The sequence below is a fragment of the Sphaeramia orbicularis genome, chromosome 1, assembly GCF_902148855.1.
Source record: "Sphaeramia orbicularis chromosome 1, fSphaOr1.1, whole genome shotgun sequence".
NCBI lineage: Eukaryota > Metazoa > Chordata > Actinopteri > Kurtiformes > Apogonidae > Sphaeramia > Sphaeramia orbicularis.
In genome coordinates, this window is record NC_043957.1 from 24923611 (window position 1) to 24936814 (window position 13204).

Genomic DNA, 13204 nt, shown 5'->3' on the forward strand with positions numbered 1-13204 from the left:
TAACTATCTAAATAGGTCAAATACACAAATTATTTTATTATACCTCTTGTATTGTGATGTATAGTTTGAACCATTTAGTATCACACAAAAGTCCACACAGGCTCACAAAATTTATTACAAAACATACTGGGACATTTTCTTTTAACTATACTTTTGGTAAAGCATTTAGAATGCCTACATTCTATATACGAATGTATATTATTAAAACAATGAAAGTACATAATTAACTAAATCGGCTATCCTTCAGTCCTTATGTTTGTTGTGCAGGGAAAGCAAACCGTGCTATAAAACAATCCCATCTTAAAATGATCAATGCATAGGTGTTGACTATTTATTTGAAAGTCGTCCCACTGGTTTTTGTTATTGTTAATAACTTGGTTCTTTGAATAGAACGTGGCAGTCACGAATTATGTGTCATTAAATCTTTATGTCAACAAAATTTGTTATTGAGGTACGGAATTACTTTGTGTTGTAAGTCTACTATTACTATAGTTGTAAATGATATCTAATAATTAATTACAGAGTAAATATTCTCATTCAAATGCGTAGTAGAGTGTCTAAAGTAACAGAAAAAACGATAAATGGATCGCTTTAAGATTTTATTTTGAAAGCGCATGATAACCGGAAGTGTTTCCGATTTATTGAAGCAAGATGGCGATGCACATGAGGAGGACGTTGGTGGCCGTTCAGCGGACAGCATGCAGCACTTTGAAGGTATTAAGACATTTAATAATGTCCTACAGCATCAAAGCACACATCTATATGATATGGAGAAAGCACCGCGAATTTTACTTTGCTTGTTATTGCCGTGTTTCTCTTCATTTTGTCTGAGCAGGGGCTAGCAGAGCTAACGACTTTAGCATCAGCACAGACAGATAAGACTAAATACTAAATAATTAAAAAAAAAATAAAGTGGAGATATACACTCATTTATGTTACACTATATAAAATAGAGCTGTAGCGAATAATTTATAAATTAGCATAATATGCATTTTCATAACAAGCTAGTATCAGGTTTTTACTTGTAGACGTTTGCTGCCTCTCAACTTTTTTCAAACATTTCATTAAGAAATTCAGCGGTTGTTCAAACTCAAGAATTAAGTGAAGAAATACCAATATCATCTGAAATGCTGAAAGTTCAATCAATAAAGGTTGTTTACAGTTAATATAATGGTAATCACTAGTCACAAAACATGCTGTTGTCTATTAAAACTATACAAACCAATATATGTACAGGTGTACATAAGATAAGATAAGATATTCCTTTATTGATCCCACAATGGGGAAATTCACAGTGTTATCAGCAGCATAAAACATACACATAAACATACACATACACGTAAAACAAACAGTCATATAAATTTGAATAAAAAAGTGTTTATTCAAATTACATGTGTTACATGTACATAGAGATGCAGATAAACAGAAAGGTAAACAATGAAAACAAACAACACGTACAGGAACTAAGTATATGACTGAATTTGAAAGTAAAGGATGTAGTTTAGGTGACAGTATTTCAGCTGACTACTTGTTTTGTGTCCTCTTTTTATAAAAATGTTGTGGAGAGTTCTTTTTAAATCTACCATTTGAGTGTAAAATACATTTATTTTTTTCTTAGAGCACTGAGACATGTCTGGACATTCGACAACCCATCCCTTTGTACCTGCCCTTCCGGACCAAGAAGCGGTATTTCATCCCTCCGGCGGTGGGGATGAAGGGGAAGAAGGCGGAGAACATTGAAGGCCATAACCGAGCAGCAGGCATCGTTTTCAGACAGCAGTACTTAGAGAGGCCCATCAACATCTCCTGCACTGGTATTGGTCTTTATTTAGTTTCAAGCATAGAGAGGGAAACAAATTTTGTTTGACTGACTGTAACCATTATAACAGTGAGTATTCAGGTAAACTTTGACAACTGATGAATCATTTATTAGATTTTCTTTTTCAAACAAATGTTTCTGAACTTTTTTATTTGGTTGTCCAAATATAAAGATCCCTGCTTTTTATTTTCTTTTTTTGTGCTTGAAATTTTTTTTAGTTTTTGGACTTTTACTTATTTTAGAAGAAAGATTTTAAGGACACTATAATTAAATTTCTAAATATTAAATACTTTATTCACTATATTATATTTATCAATTTAATCATATTAAAATGCAGCTGAATTGCAGAGAACAATGTAACATGTTATGGCTCAAATGAAGTTCTTATAAATGCATCCATGAGGTGGGTGGACAATGCATTTGCCATGAGGTTATAGATCTGATTAATGTAAGAAACACAAATTATGTGTCAATACAGAGGATTTTTTTCATGTCGTAAAATATGGCTGAATAGGACCTTAAATTAGTGACAGCTTACAACTCAAAGATGAGGCTTCATATGGACTTGATCTTCATCGCTCAGGCAGAAGTTGTGCATGTGCATCTGTTGATCTTTTGTTCTATTTGCTGACCAAACACCGATCCAGTCTGCTTTTTTTTCAGCGGGAATCTTTGATGCCTACATCCCTCCGGAAGGAGATGCCCGTCTTTCCTCTCTTTCCAAAGAAGGACTGAAACAACGAACAGAGCAGATACGACAGAGCGCTTCCTCACAGCTAGCGTAAGGCTGTTATTTTCCACATAGTGTTTATGTAAGAAGATTGTCTTCATGGAGGAAGAGAGGCACAAAATATTTTTTCACATTGCCTTCACAGAATTCGTAAGATTAAAGAGCATGACTCAGAGTTCACAACGAAGGAGTTTGCAGATCGAGCTCAAGAACTCTTTATTGAGGCTCACAACGCCTTGACACAGTAAGAAAACACACTTTTATTTTACTCATATTAACCAGGATCCACTGTGTTTAATATTTAGAACAGAAACAATGCTCATTCCTCAGAATATCTAAAACTTTAACTGTTTTTTAGTGTGACACTAGCAACTTTTTTTGCACATTCTAGATAAAATACTTAGACATTTAGATTATAAATGTGTTCTTCACTTTTACCTGGTGAAGACTATTTGTTTACAATTAAAGAAGAATTGGAAATAAAACAGCATTGTGCAGTTTCTATTTTGCATATTTTTATTAGTAAAACCATTTTTCAAAGAAAAAAAAATCTGTACATTTCATGTAGAGCTAATATTCTTTAGTTTTGTAACATGCTGCATGTCCTGTATAACATTTTAATAGGCCTCAGTCTCCTTTATTGTAAAACAAAACATTATAATTGATCTGTGCCTGAGATTTGCTGTCTCTGTCTAAACAAAAATTATTCTGGACATTTTCATGTTTCGATTTGACAAATGATTAAAAGATACAAAATTCACCAAACTCATGCTAATGCTCCATTAAAAGGCATTTGGCTTTGAATGTTTGTTTTGCAGGTTTAACAGAGAGAAGCTTCATTCTTTGGTGACAGAAAGGTGTTACCCTGTAAGTTATTTATTCTCTTAAATGTTTCTTGAGAACCAAGTCAAGAGTTCTGTTTCTTTATTTCACGTGTTCCTGACATCTTTTCTTTGTCTTGTCCTCAGGAAATGACGAGGGGGAACCGCTACAAGACCATCCGATGGAGGTTTGTCGAGTCCCTGGAGCCTCCCAGGGTTGTCCATGCACGCTGCCCCGATATGGTGACCAAAGGCAACCTGTACGGTCAGGTGACAATCCGCATGCACTCCAGACAGGTAAATACACACCTCAGAAAAAGACAATATGTGTGCCTTGCCCTTCCCAAATAGAATTAATACAGCTACTGTTTCCTCCACTTTGAACAATTTAGCAGAAAAAATTGGAAGTAATTGCTTGCATATGATGTCATGTTACAGCATATCTGCAGATTGATAGTAGAATGTGACTTTCTGTTTACAATACTTAATTCTGTTTAAATCCTACTGGTTTGTGTGGTTTGTGGTTGCCCAAGTTGATCAAACCAAGAAACAAGGAGAGGCTTATATCAGGTACCAAAAGTTTGTGTTCGTAGGGGAGAAAATGGAAGTATTTGACTCAAAAACTTGTGTACAGTTATTATAGATTTAATTGATAGCAACAATAGCCTTATCAGTTAGATAAAAGACATAATCTTTGTTCCTTAGTTAAATCACAGAACCATAAAACCCATTCACCCTGCTGAAAACTAAATTTTCACTCTGGAGCACCTTGGTACCAAGATTCAGTGCCCACATGCTCAAAAAAAGTTTGTCTCTGATTTCTTTTCTTAATTATTATATCTGGATTTAGTTGACTACTGTATTTTTTGTATTTTTTCCCATAGGTAACAAGTAGAAATGAGCAAATTTAATAAAAACCTTATTTATATCCAGTCCTTTTGGCACTTTTACAATGGGGTCATTCCATGGCAATTCAACCAATGGTCCCCACATGACCCCCTCAGAAAATTCTGAAAAAAATCACACTTGTTCACCTACCAGATAAACGAACATATCCAAAATTTTAATGTCATATCTGTAATAGTTTAGGAGATACAGCCCTTTGAAAATTAATGTTTTGTTTTGTTTTTTTTAATTTTGCAAATTTGCTTTTCGGCCAAATTTGAGGGGCTATATCTCCTTAGGTATTCAAGCCACGTTGCTGAAACTTACTTTGTATGTGCATTGTATTAAAATGGAAAAAACGTTGCGTGACAGGCACTAAAAGTTTATCTAGTCTAGTTTTTAACCTGGCTTATATTTGGGGACTGGCCTTTATGTGTTTCTGTCAACTCCCAGCCTTTAATAGAGGACCAGGATTGTAACCAACTCTCAGTATTTATTGGAGGAAATACATTATAGTTATGAGCAGCATGAGAGCAGGCAAGATAAGTTGAATTGAAAAATGGATCTTCCTCATAACATCTAGGTCACACTAAAAATACGCTCTGACTTTGTAACTTTCAGGTAGTATTGTCTAAACTACCACAGTACAATCGTTCCTTCATCTTCAGTCTGCTTTTCTTGCATCAGAATTTTGAGTGCCATTGACATTGCATGAATGCCAACAAACTGGAACATTAATGTGAAATATGTTCCTTTATGTACCATTGGATTAAAAATAAGAATAAGTAAGAAATAGCTTTTATTCTGTTATATATTGGCCTAATTTTCCATTCTCAGGAAATTAAGAGCCGGAGCTGAAATTCAAAGCATAATGTCAGGTTTGAAAAATCAATGAATGTCTCCCTACGTGGGGTTGTTCTGCAGACTCTGGCCATCTATGACCGCTTCGGCAGGCTGATGCTGGGCAGCGAGGACCAGCCGAAGGATGTGTTGGAATACATTGTCATAGAACGACACCTCGTCAACCCCTATGGCCGATGGAGGTTGCACGGAAAAATAGTGCCATCCTGGGCTCCTGCCAAAGATCCAATTATTAAGGTGACGTCCTGTTTTGTCTACATCTATCTTTTAGCAGGAAAAGGCAAAGGCTTTGTTAGAATGAAATAGAAGCAGCCTTCATTAAATGGCCACTTCTTACTTAACTTTCATTACCAAATGAAAAAGACCAGTGGATCTGGGTAAATTATTTGTATATTCTAACATAAAGCAAAAGGTTTGGTTACAGCCCAAATACTATTCTGGCACTGACACTGTCACAAATTTCCTTGTGTTTCGAAAAGAAGCTCCTTCCCATTCCTGGTCAGAGTAGACAGGAAAAGGTCCTGAACCACAACTGAAAAGACCACCACACATCGAGTGTATATCTCTTCTCTAATTCCTTTTCTCCCTATTATAAAAACAGACTTAAATTGGAAACAAAGTAAAAACAGAAACAGATGTATAAGACCATGACTGAAAAAAGCCCTCTTTACTCTCTCTTCTCCACAATCCCCCTTTTTATATTAACTCATACAAACATCTGTATTCTGTAATCTTATCATCTTATTCGTCTGTGCTATAGATCTCACTGTTGCCTCAAAAATACATTAGCAACTTTCCTAATGTCTTTTTTTTTGTTTACAGTGAAAATTAATTCTCCTTAGCTGAGACTATTCAACATATCTGATGAAACTTGTTTAAAATTATTTTACTGATTGTGATTATAATTTGTAGGTTAATGGGTTGCTTGAAAAAAGATAATTTCCTACAGCCTTAAATGACATCTCCAGAGAGCATTATTCAGTAACCATCTGCCTGTTCTACCTTTTGTTCTGAAAGTCAAAAAGAGCAGAACATCGGGCAAATAAGAACATTTCAGAAGCACATACAGTATAAGTATTTGTTGCTTGAAGAGCCACTGAAATAATGTCTAGATTACCAGTGTAGTTGCACATCTTTGTCCTAGTTTTATTCATCTCTTTCTCTGTCTATATCTATTATTAGTTGACTTACAAATATTTTCTTTTTTTATTCTTCAGACTGTTAGGATTCCCGGTCCGGACCTGAAACCAGGAGAAGAATTTGATGCTCTTAACTATGAAGTTCCCAAACCTAAAGCTGTACAGTGGCATAAATAAGCCAGCAGGAGGTGCCATTCTCTTCAGCAGACCACAGCTGGACATTTCCTGCATTCATAGTTGACATACTGTGTAAAATGTGGCTAAGTAGTTCACTTCCGCAGAAAATGAGTCTGTCTCCTATTGGATGGAAAAGCAGTGGACGTGACAGGTGAGACTTAATGAATGACTGTCCTGAGGCGGGAAAACCTGCTGGAGTCTCTACACTGTATATGAAGTAGTACTATAATAATAATCTTTGTATACAGACTGAACAAATGATCACACAATGTGAAATAAAGTTCTGTTCATTACCTCATATCACTGGATGAATTATTTTCTTAATGTGATTGTAAAAATAATGGAAAAATGGAAATAATCATACAAGTATAATTGTGTAAGTGTACAGATGTCCACAAAATGTAAGGTTTATTTCTCTGAATACACTGAATGTTAACCTCATAAAATACAAAAATAGTGTCCCATCAGTCTCTTTTCACACACGTAAATATCAGTGCATTTTGTCACCAGAATAATTTTTTATAGAAGATACCAAATAAAACTAAAAATAGAACACAGCCTGTTTTTTCTGCAAATCAGGGAATGTCTTACCACAATGTTTTTTTTTTTTCTTTTTTCTTTTTTTTTTTTTTTTCTTTTTTAACATGACAGTAAATTACACCATGTTCATTCAAAAGACAAACAAACATGCAAAGATACTCACAACACTAGGTCACTCCATGAACAAAACTTGCTGCAATACCAACTTGTAGATTACTGGATTAAAGCTTGGAGTTATTTGAGACTTTCAGTCGCAGCAAAAGTGATGGTTGATGGCATGGAACTATTAGTTATATACGTCAACATACAATACATATAGCATTTCATGTGTTATCCACCTTTTAGTTCCAACATTTTGTAAACTCTGTTTTGAAGTCGGTTAATGATACATTTAAAATGGTCGACAAGGCATAGTAACTGAAGTAAATTCTGGTTTGAGTGGCAGTATTTACTATGGTATTTATTACTGTTATAATTCATAATTAACTGTACTTGATCTATACATCTGTGGTGCATAGAAATAGAACATGTTTTTTTCCTAATATTGCAATCCCTTTGCTTCAGAATTAAATCAGAACCTCAGTATTTTATGTCCAAAACTTTTAAATATGTCCATATATTTTCCTGAGTAGAATACTGTAATTTGATATTTATAGACTTAACAGACTGAATAATTATAGTGTAATGGTTAGTTGGTACACTTTGGTGGTTGCCTAAGTGCTCAGCTAACATCACTGCTAAGCTAATTTAGCTGTTAAGCTAACAAAACATACAGGACGGGAACATGAAACATATCACATTTGTTCACTAGAGGATGTGAATATATGAATAATATGGTGGTAAGAAATATTGATTAAAATGAGATTGTATTTTTTTCAAGAATTAGTAAATTCATGCCACATTATGTGGCAAACGGATGTTTTCTCATGCCTTTTTGCCCTATATCCAAATGAAAACTCAGGATTAGGTCACTGAGGAATTAAATGGAAATTTTGGAAAACTCCTTGAATATGTTCAAGGGGAAGTTTTAGGGGGAGTTTTAGGGCCCTGAATGTCACAGTACATGACAATGCATCAATGTCATGTGGGCAACCTTTGTTTATCCTAACCCCGATTTATGTGGGTTCACGTAGATGAACATTTTTCTGAAAACAATGTAGTTTGTGCGGTGTTATTATTTAAAACTATTTAATTTTCTTTATTATCAGTGTTCTCTTTATCTTGAATTAAAATTGAATTTAAAAAAGCTTGCATAGACAGAGTTTCACTTTCTGTCAGTCCTTCAAAAATAGAATAAAATTATTATGCTTTCTCTTTTTGCCCCCCCCCCCAACACTATTATTTTAACTACAGCAAATGTCTGACAATTTTTGATGAACTGATGTTCACTGTGATTAGTACCCAATTACAAGGTTCTTCAAAGAAAAAAAATCAACATATTATTGGCAACTATTTAACAGAACTTTTGAATTCTGCTAAATAAATGAATAATTGCCAATAATCTTCAGTTCTATTTGCCTGGCACATTTTTAACTGCTAATATTTGTGGATATTGTCATGTCAGAGATGACTATTTTTTCAATGGAAAGAATAATTTTTCAAAGAATTACTTTCATTTGCAGTAAAATTCATTCATTGTTTGCATTACATATTGACATTTAAGGGTAAGCTAGCTTCCATCCTTCCAAGTGCAGGTACAGCATCCGGTGTGAATTTCTCAATTCACAGTGAAAAAATCGGTTTTCAGACCATTAATCCTATGTTAATGTTATAGTTCCAGATGCCAAAAAAACAAATGTGGGATTCATTTCCTGTACATTGTATCCACATAAAATACACAACACCCATTTCTTCAGACATAAAAATGGTGATGCAGTTTCCACTTAAATTTGACAGAGGATTTTTTTTAGCACTGAAATGTTTGGTTTTATGGTAAATTATTCCATTTGCTTAATTTCCGTTTTGCATTTTTCTACATGTGTTAGTAAAAAGTAAAAGTAATTTTTGTTTAAATGTAGTCTTAATAAAAGTGATATTAATCACTGTCATTTGGTCCAGTCACTTGAGATAATATGTATGCATAGTTTTATTGATCATTAATACTTAATTGAGATTTTTTTTTTTTTTTTTAACAATCATTGTAGTCTGAACTATACTACATAAGAGTAGAAAAGTAGTTTCAACAAATCAAGATAATTAGAATGTTAGACTGTCCAGGATTTGCCATGGGTCCAGCATACTGTACATACATTGTGAATATCTGATTTGTCACGTAAAACAAACAAGGACAAAAAAAACATATTCAAAATGGGATAAAGAAGGAAGAAAAGGGAATTCATCTAAATGCTTTAGATGCCCTTCAGTCAACTAAGAATCATCGCTGCACTGCTGGATCAACAAGGGTCTCTTGAGTCTCAGATATGTGCCTCAATATTACAAAACTTGTTTGTAGCACAACTTTTAGTGTCCAGTGCCCTCAGGCATAGTGTGGCAGTGGAGTGTTCAAAGTAGACAGTCCAGTCTTTATTACTTGACAAGTACATATCCAGTAAAAAGGCTATCAGCTTTGCAAGCTGGAGGGAAACTATTTTGTAACAGACCCTGCTCTCTGACAAAACAAAGATCTTCGTATTAACCATCAAAACGTTATCAGCAAAATTGTTTAAGAGAGAACCGCCCCACTAATTTAGTAGGAATGGTCAAGTTAAAGTTAGTGCTGGTTCAATTTAGTTTACAGGTCAGGTGGAAATACAAGGGCTTCAGCTGCACATTCTGCATCATCCTCTTCATCTTCCTCAGGAATGTTCTCTGGTTCCCATGTAAACACATCTGAGGTATTGTCTGTGAATGAACCCGAACTGGTTCGTACCATCTCCCAAGGACACAAAGCATCACGCCGACCAAGGGCTAGGTTTGTTTTAGAATCATCTAACTCTGCTGTGGAGATTCCTGGTGGAGTCTCTTCTATACTTGGTGGCCCCAGGTTCTGTAAAGAATCCTCATTGACACTGTTGGGAATATCAGTCTTGCTTTCAGTTTTGGGTATTGAACATATCTCTGTTCCGGTATCGTCTTGCTTTTTGACTACATCTGGTCCTTCTGTCTCCCATGGGCAAACGTCTGTGCGAGTGCTATCTTCCTTTTGGAGAGCTTTTGGTTGTCCTGTTTCCCATGGGCAAACGTCTGCGCGGGCGCTATCTTGCTTTTGGAGAACTTTTGGTTGTTCTGTTTCCCATGGGCAAACGTCTGCACGGGCGCTATCTTGCTTTTGGAGAACTTTTGGTTGTTCTGTTTCCCACGGGCAAACGTCTGCGCGGGCGCTATCTTGCTTTTGGAGAACTTTTGGTTGTTCTGTTTCCCATGGGCAGACATCAGCTCGAGCGCTATCTTGCTTCTGGAGAACTTTTGGTTGTTCTGTTTCCCATGGGCAGACATCAGCTCGAGCGCTATCTTGCTTCTGAAGAACTTTTGGTTGTTCTGTTTCCCATGGGCAAACATCTGCTCGAGTGCTGTCTTGCTTTTGGAGAACTTTTGGTTGTTCTGTCTCCCATGGGCAAACATCTGTCTGACTGCTGTCTTGTTTTGTGAGAACTTTTGGTTGTTCCGTCTCCCATGGGCAAACATCTGTCCGACTACTGTCTTGTTTTGGGAGAACTTTTGGTTGTTCTGTCTCCCATGGACAAACATTTGTCCGACCGCTGTCTTGTGTTTTAACAACTTTTGGTTCTTCTGTCTCCCATGGGCAAACATTTTCTGGCAAATTACCCTGTCTTTGTAGGTTCCCTGATGTTTCTGGAACTTCAGTTTTGATTGTCTCTGTTCCCCCTGTCTCCCATGGACAAACACTTGCCCGAGCTGCATCTTGACTCTGTAATATTTTGGTTGGCTCTGTCTTTCCTGAGTTTGGGCCTTCAGTGTCCCATGGACAAACATCTGCCACTTTATCTTGTCCTAATGAAATCATTTTTGCAGCAGCAGGTTTTTCAGGGTGCTCTGTTTCCCAGGGGCATATATTTACTCTGTCTTTGCTCTCTGTTTGCACTGAAGTGGCTTCCAAGACAGGACCACTTTTTTTGGAGGCTTCTGGTTTATCCTGATGTTCACTTTCCCAGGGACAGATATCTGCCTTAACAGTCATTTGTGAGGTTAGGTTTGTGTTTGTATTTGTTTTTGTTGTGGATGTCTCTGTGTTCCCTTCTTCCCATGGGCAAATAGTTTCCAAGACTTTGGGAGGTTCAGGGAAATCCCAAGGACAGCTTTCTGATGTCTTGGACACTTGTGATCCTGCATGAAAGGCAGATAATTTTGCTTGGTAATGTTGCTGAACACCAAAACTTTCTCTTGGAGCACCAGGATAAACAGCAGCTTTCATAACTTCTTGTTGAAATGGCACTGTCAGGGATCCTTTGGTGTTCAAAGGATTTAGATTTTCATATACAACTTCAGCCTTGTTCTGAGTGTCCCAAGGACAAACATTGGCATATTCATTATCTTGTCTTATTAAAGGTTGTGGTGATTCTGCAGACTCCCAGGGACATACGTCTGTTGAATGTTTCAAAGAGTCTTGCCTCAGTGAATCTTTGGATGGGGTTCTATAAGAGATAATAGGGATATCATGAGATTCCCAAGGACACACGTCACCTCGACCACTTACTTGTCTTTTCACATTCCCTTGCTCATGAGAGTCCCATGGACAAACATTAGATCTTTCAGATACCTGTGACTCCCATGGACATACATCTGCTTTAATACTCTGCTGTTGCTTTAGTCCTTCTCCTTGCTGGGAGGTACTAGTTAGATCCCACGGACACACATCTGAGTGAGAAACATTGCGAGCTGGTGTAATACGGTTACTGCCTTTCCTGTGCGTTGAGGGAGTTCTTGAACTGCTAACAGTTTCCCAAGAACTTACACTGCTTCGTTTGCTGTTTTGTCTAGATAAAAACACATTTTCATATGTGCCATCTTTTTGCATATCATCCACATCTGAAGGGTAGACAACAGACCTGACTACCACAAGCCTTCTTGGGCTTCTGTCAGAAGAATCTCCAGAGGACAGTCTGACTGCGTTCTGCTTCACAAGGCATGGTTTTCCATCTACTGCTGTCAGACTTCTTTTTTGCAGTGACCTCTTTTCCATGCTTGGACGTCGACTAGATGTTCCTGATCTTGGTGTTGTGGACACGCTTTCCTGACTTTTCTGTGACACAGAATCTTCTCTGTTTAAACTGGTCTTGCTCGATCCATCTATAGATCCCATAAATGATTTCACAGAGAGCCATCTGTTTGTGCTGGTGCGTAAGGAGAGGACACGCTGATCTTTTGTGACCTTGGGTCTTGGAGAGCCTGGTGCACTTGCAGACACAGACGCCCCTGGTTTTGGGGATTCACTTTCACTTTTATCCTCAGATGGTTTCTTTTCCACAGGTGGTGCAAAGTCCCAAGGACAAATGAGTGTCTGTGGGGATTTTGGGTCATTTTGTACACTACCCTCAGAGTTTGCATAGGTCACATGTTTATGGCTCTTGTCTGTTGATGGTTCCTGTTCTACATCCCAAGGACAGATTTCAGCCTTATCAAATGACTCTGACAGAAGGGCACTCCTGGTCTGCTCACCAATGGATATACTGTCTCTTGACTTTGCCAATACTGTGCTGGATCTGTTCACTTTGGGTATGTTTTCCATAGAATGGGTGGTCGTGGAGGTCAGACTCCAGGACTTATGAAGCTTTGTGTGGTCAGGATGCAGGAGATTGGTATCGATGGTCAGGTTTTGAGCACTGGCTGACTTACAGACTCCTGGTGGAATGTCCAAAGAGTCCGTCTCAGATCGCTGAGAGCATCTTTTCACAGTGTCTGTCCTTAACGTGGAGTCTCGCAAGGAAGAGTCTCTCTCCCTGACGTAGTGGTGATCACTTTGAGATTTCCGCAGAGATGGTGATGGTGTTCTTATTGAACTTCTGTAACTGATACTGACAGTATCTGGGGTCCTCCTAAATGAATCAGACTGATTACTTCTGCTGTGAAAGGATCCATCTCTCTCCTCACGACTATACTGCCGACTCATGGATTCTGGGATCTCAGCGATGCGTCTTATAATGGATCTTCCTATTGCACATGCAGAACTTCGCTTCTTCTGTAGATGAGGGTTGTTTGCTGCCATCTTCTTGGTCTTGTGGACTTCTAACTGGGCATATAGCTTCTTCAATTCCTCCTGGTATATATAAAGAAG

General features: G+C 37.2%; 2 protein-coding genes across 3 annotated transcripts in view; one reads left to right on the forward strand and one right to left on the reverse strand.

Annotated features, from left to right (window-relative positions):
* The first annotated feature begins 647 nt into the window (after positions 1 to 647).
* Positions 648 to 6914, forward strand: mrpl45 (mitochondrial ribosomal protein L45). Its single transcript, XM_030132884.1, has 8 exons — positions 648 to 714; positions 1619 to 1814; positions 2483 to 2600; positions 2695 to 2793; positions 3368 to 3416; positions 3518 to 3667; positions 5180 to 5353; positions 6334 to 6914. Exons 1-8 carry the CDS (start codon positions 652 to 654, stop codon positions 6430 to 6432), a joined length of 948 nt encoding a protein of 315 aa, XP_029988744.1. The 5' UTR covers positions 648 to 651; the 3' UTR covers positions 6433 to 6914.
* A 159-nt stretch (positions 6915 to 7073) lies between these two features.
* The window catches only part of gpr179 (G protein-coupled receptor 179), a 40723-nt gene continuing 34592 nt past the window's right edge, over positions 7074 to 13204 (reverse strand). The window contains exons 11-12 of one of the 2 annotated variants that reach the window (XM_030132435.1): positions 10171 to 13186; positions 7074 to 10107 (exon numbers count right to left, since the gene is read on the reverse strand). In XM_030132435.1, the coding sequence (XP_029988295.1) occupies positions 9704 to 10107; positions 10171 to 13186 (3420 nt within the window). In that variant the 3' untranslated portion in view covers positions 7074 to 9703. Of the gene's footprint in view, positions 13187 to 13204 lie in introns of both variants that reach the window. The other variant, XM_030132427.1, reaches the window with a different exon arrangement.

Coding starts and splice junctions, on each gene's coding strand:
- mrpl45 (XM_030132884.1), top strand. CDS start 652: ATGGCGATGCACATGAGGAGGACGTTGGTGGCCGTTCAGCGGACAGCA. Junction 715..1,618: donor CAGCATGCAGCACTTTGAAG/GTATTAAGACAT, acceptor TTTTTTTCTTAG/AGCACTGAGACATGTCTGGA. Junction 1,815..2,482: donor CATCAACATCTCCTGCACTG/GTATTGGTCTTT, acceptor CTTTTTTTTCAG/CGGGAATCTTTGATGCCTAC.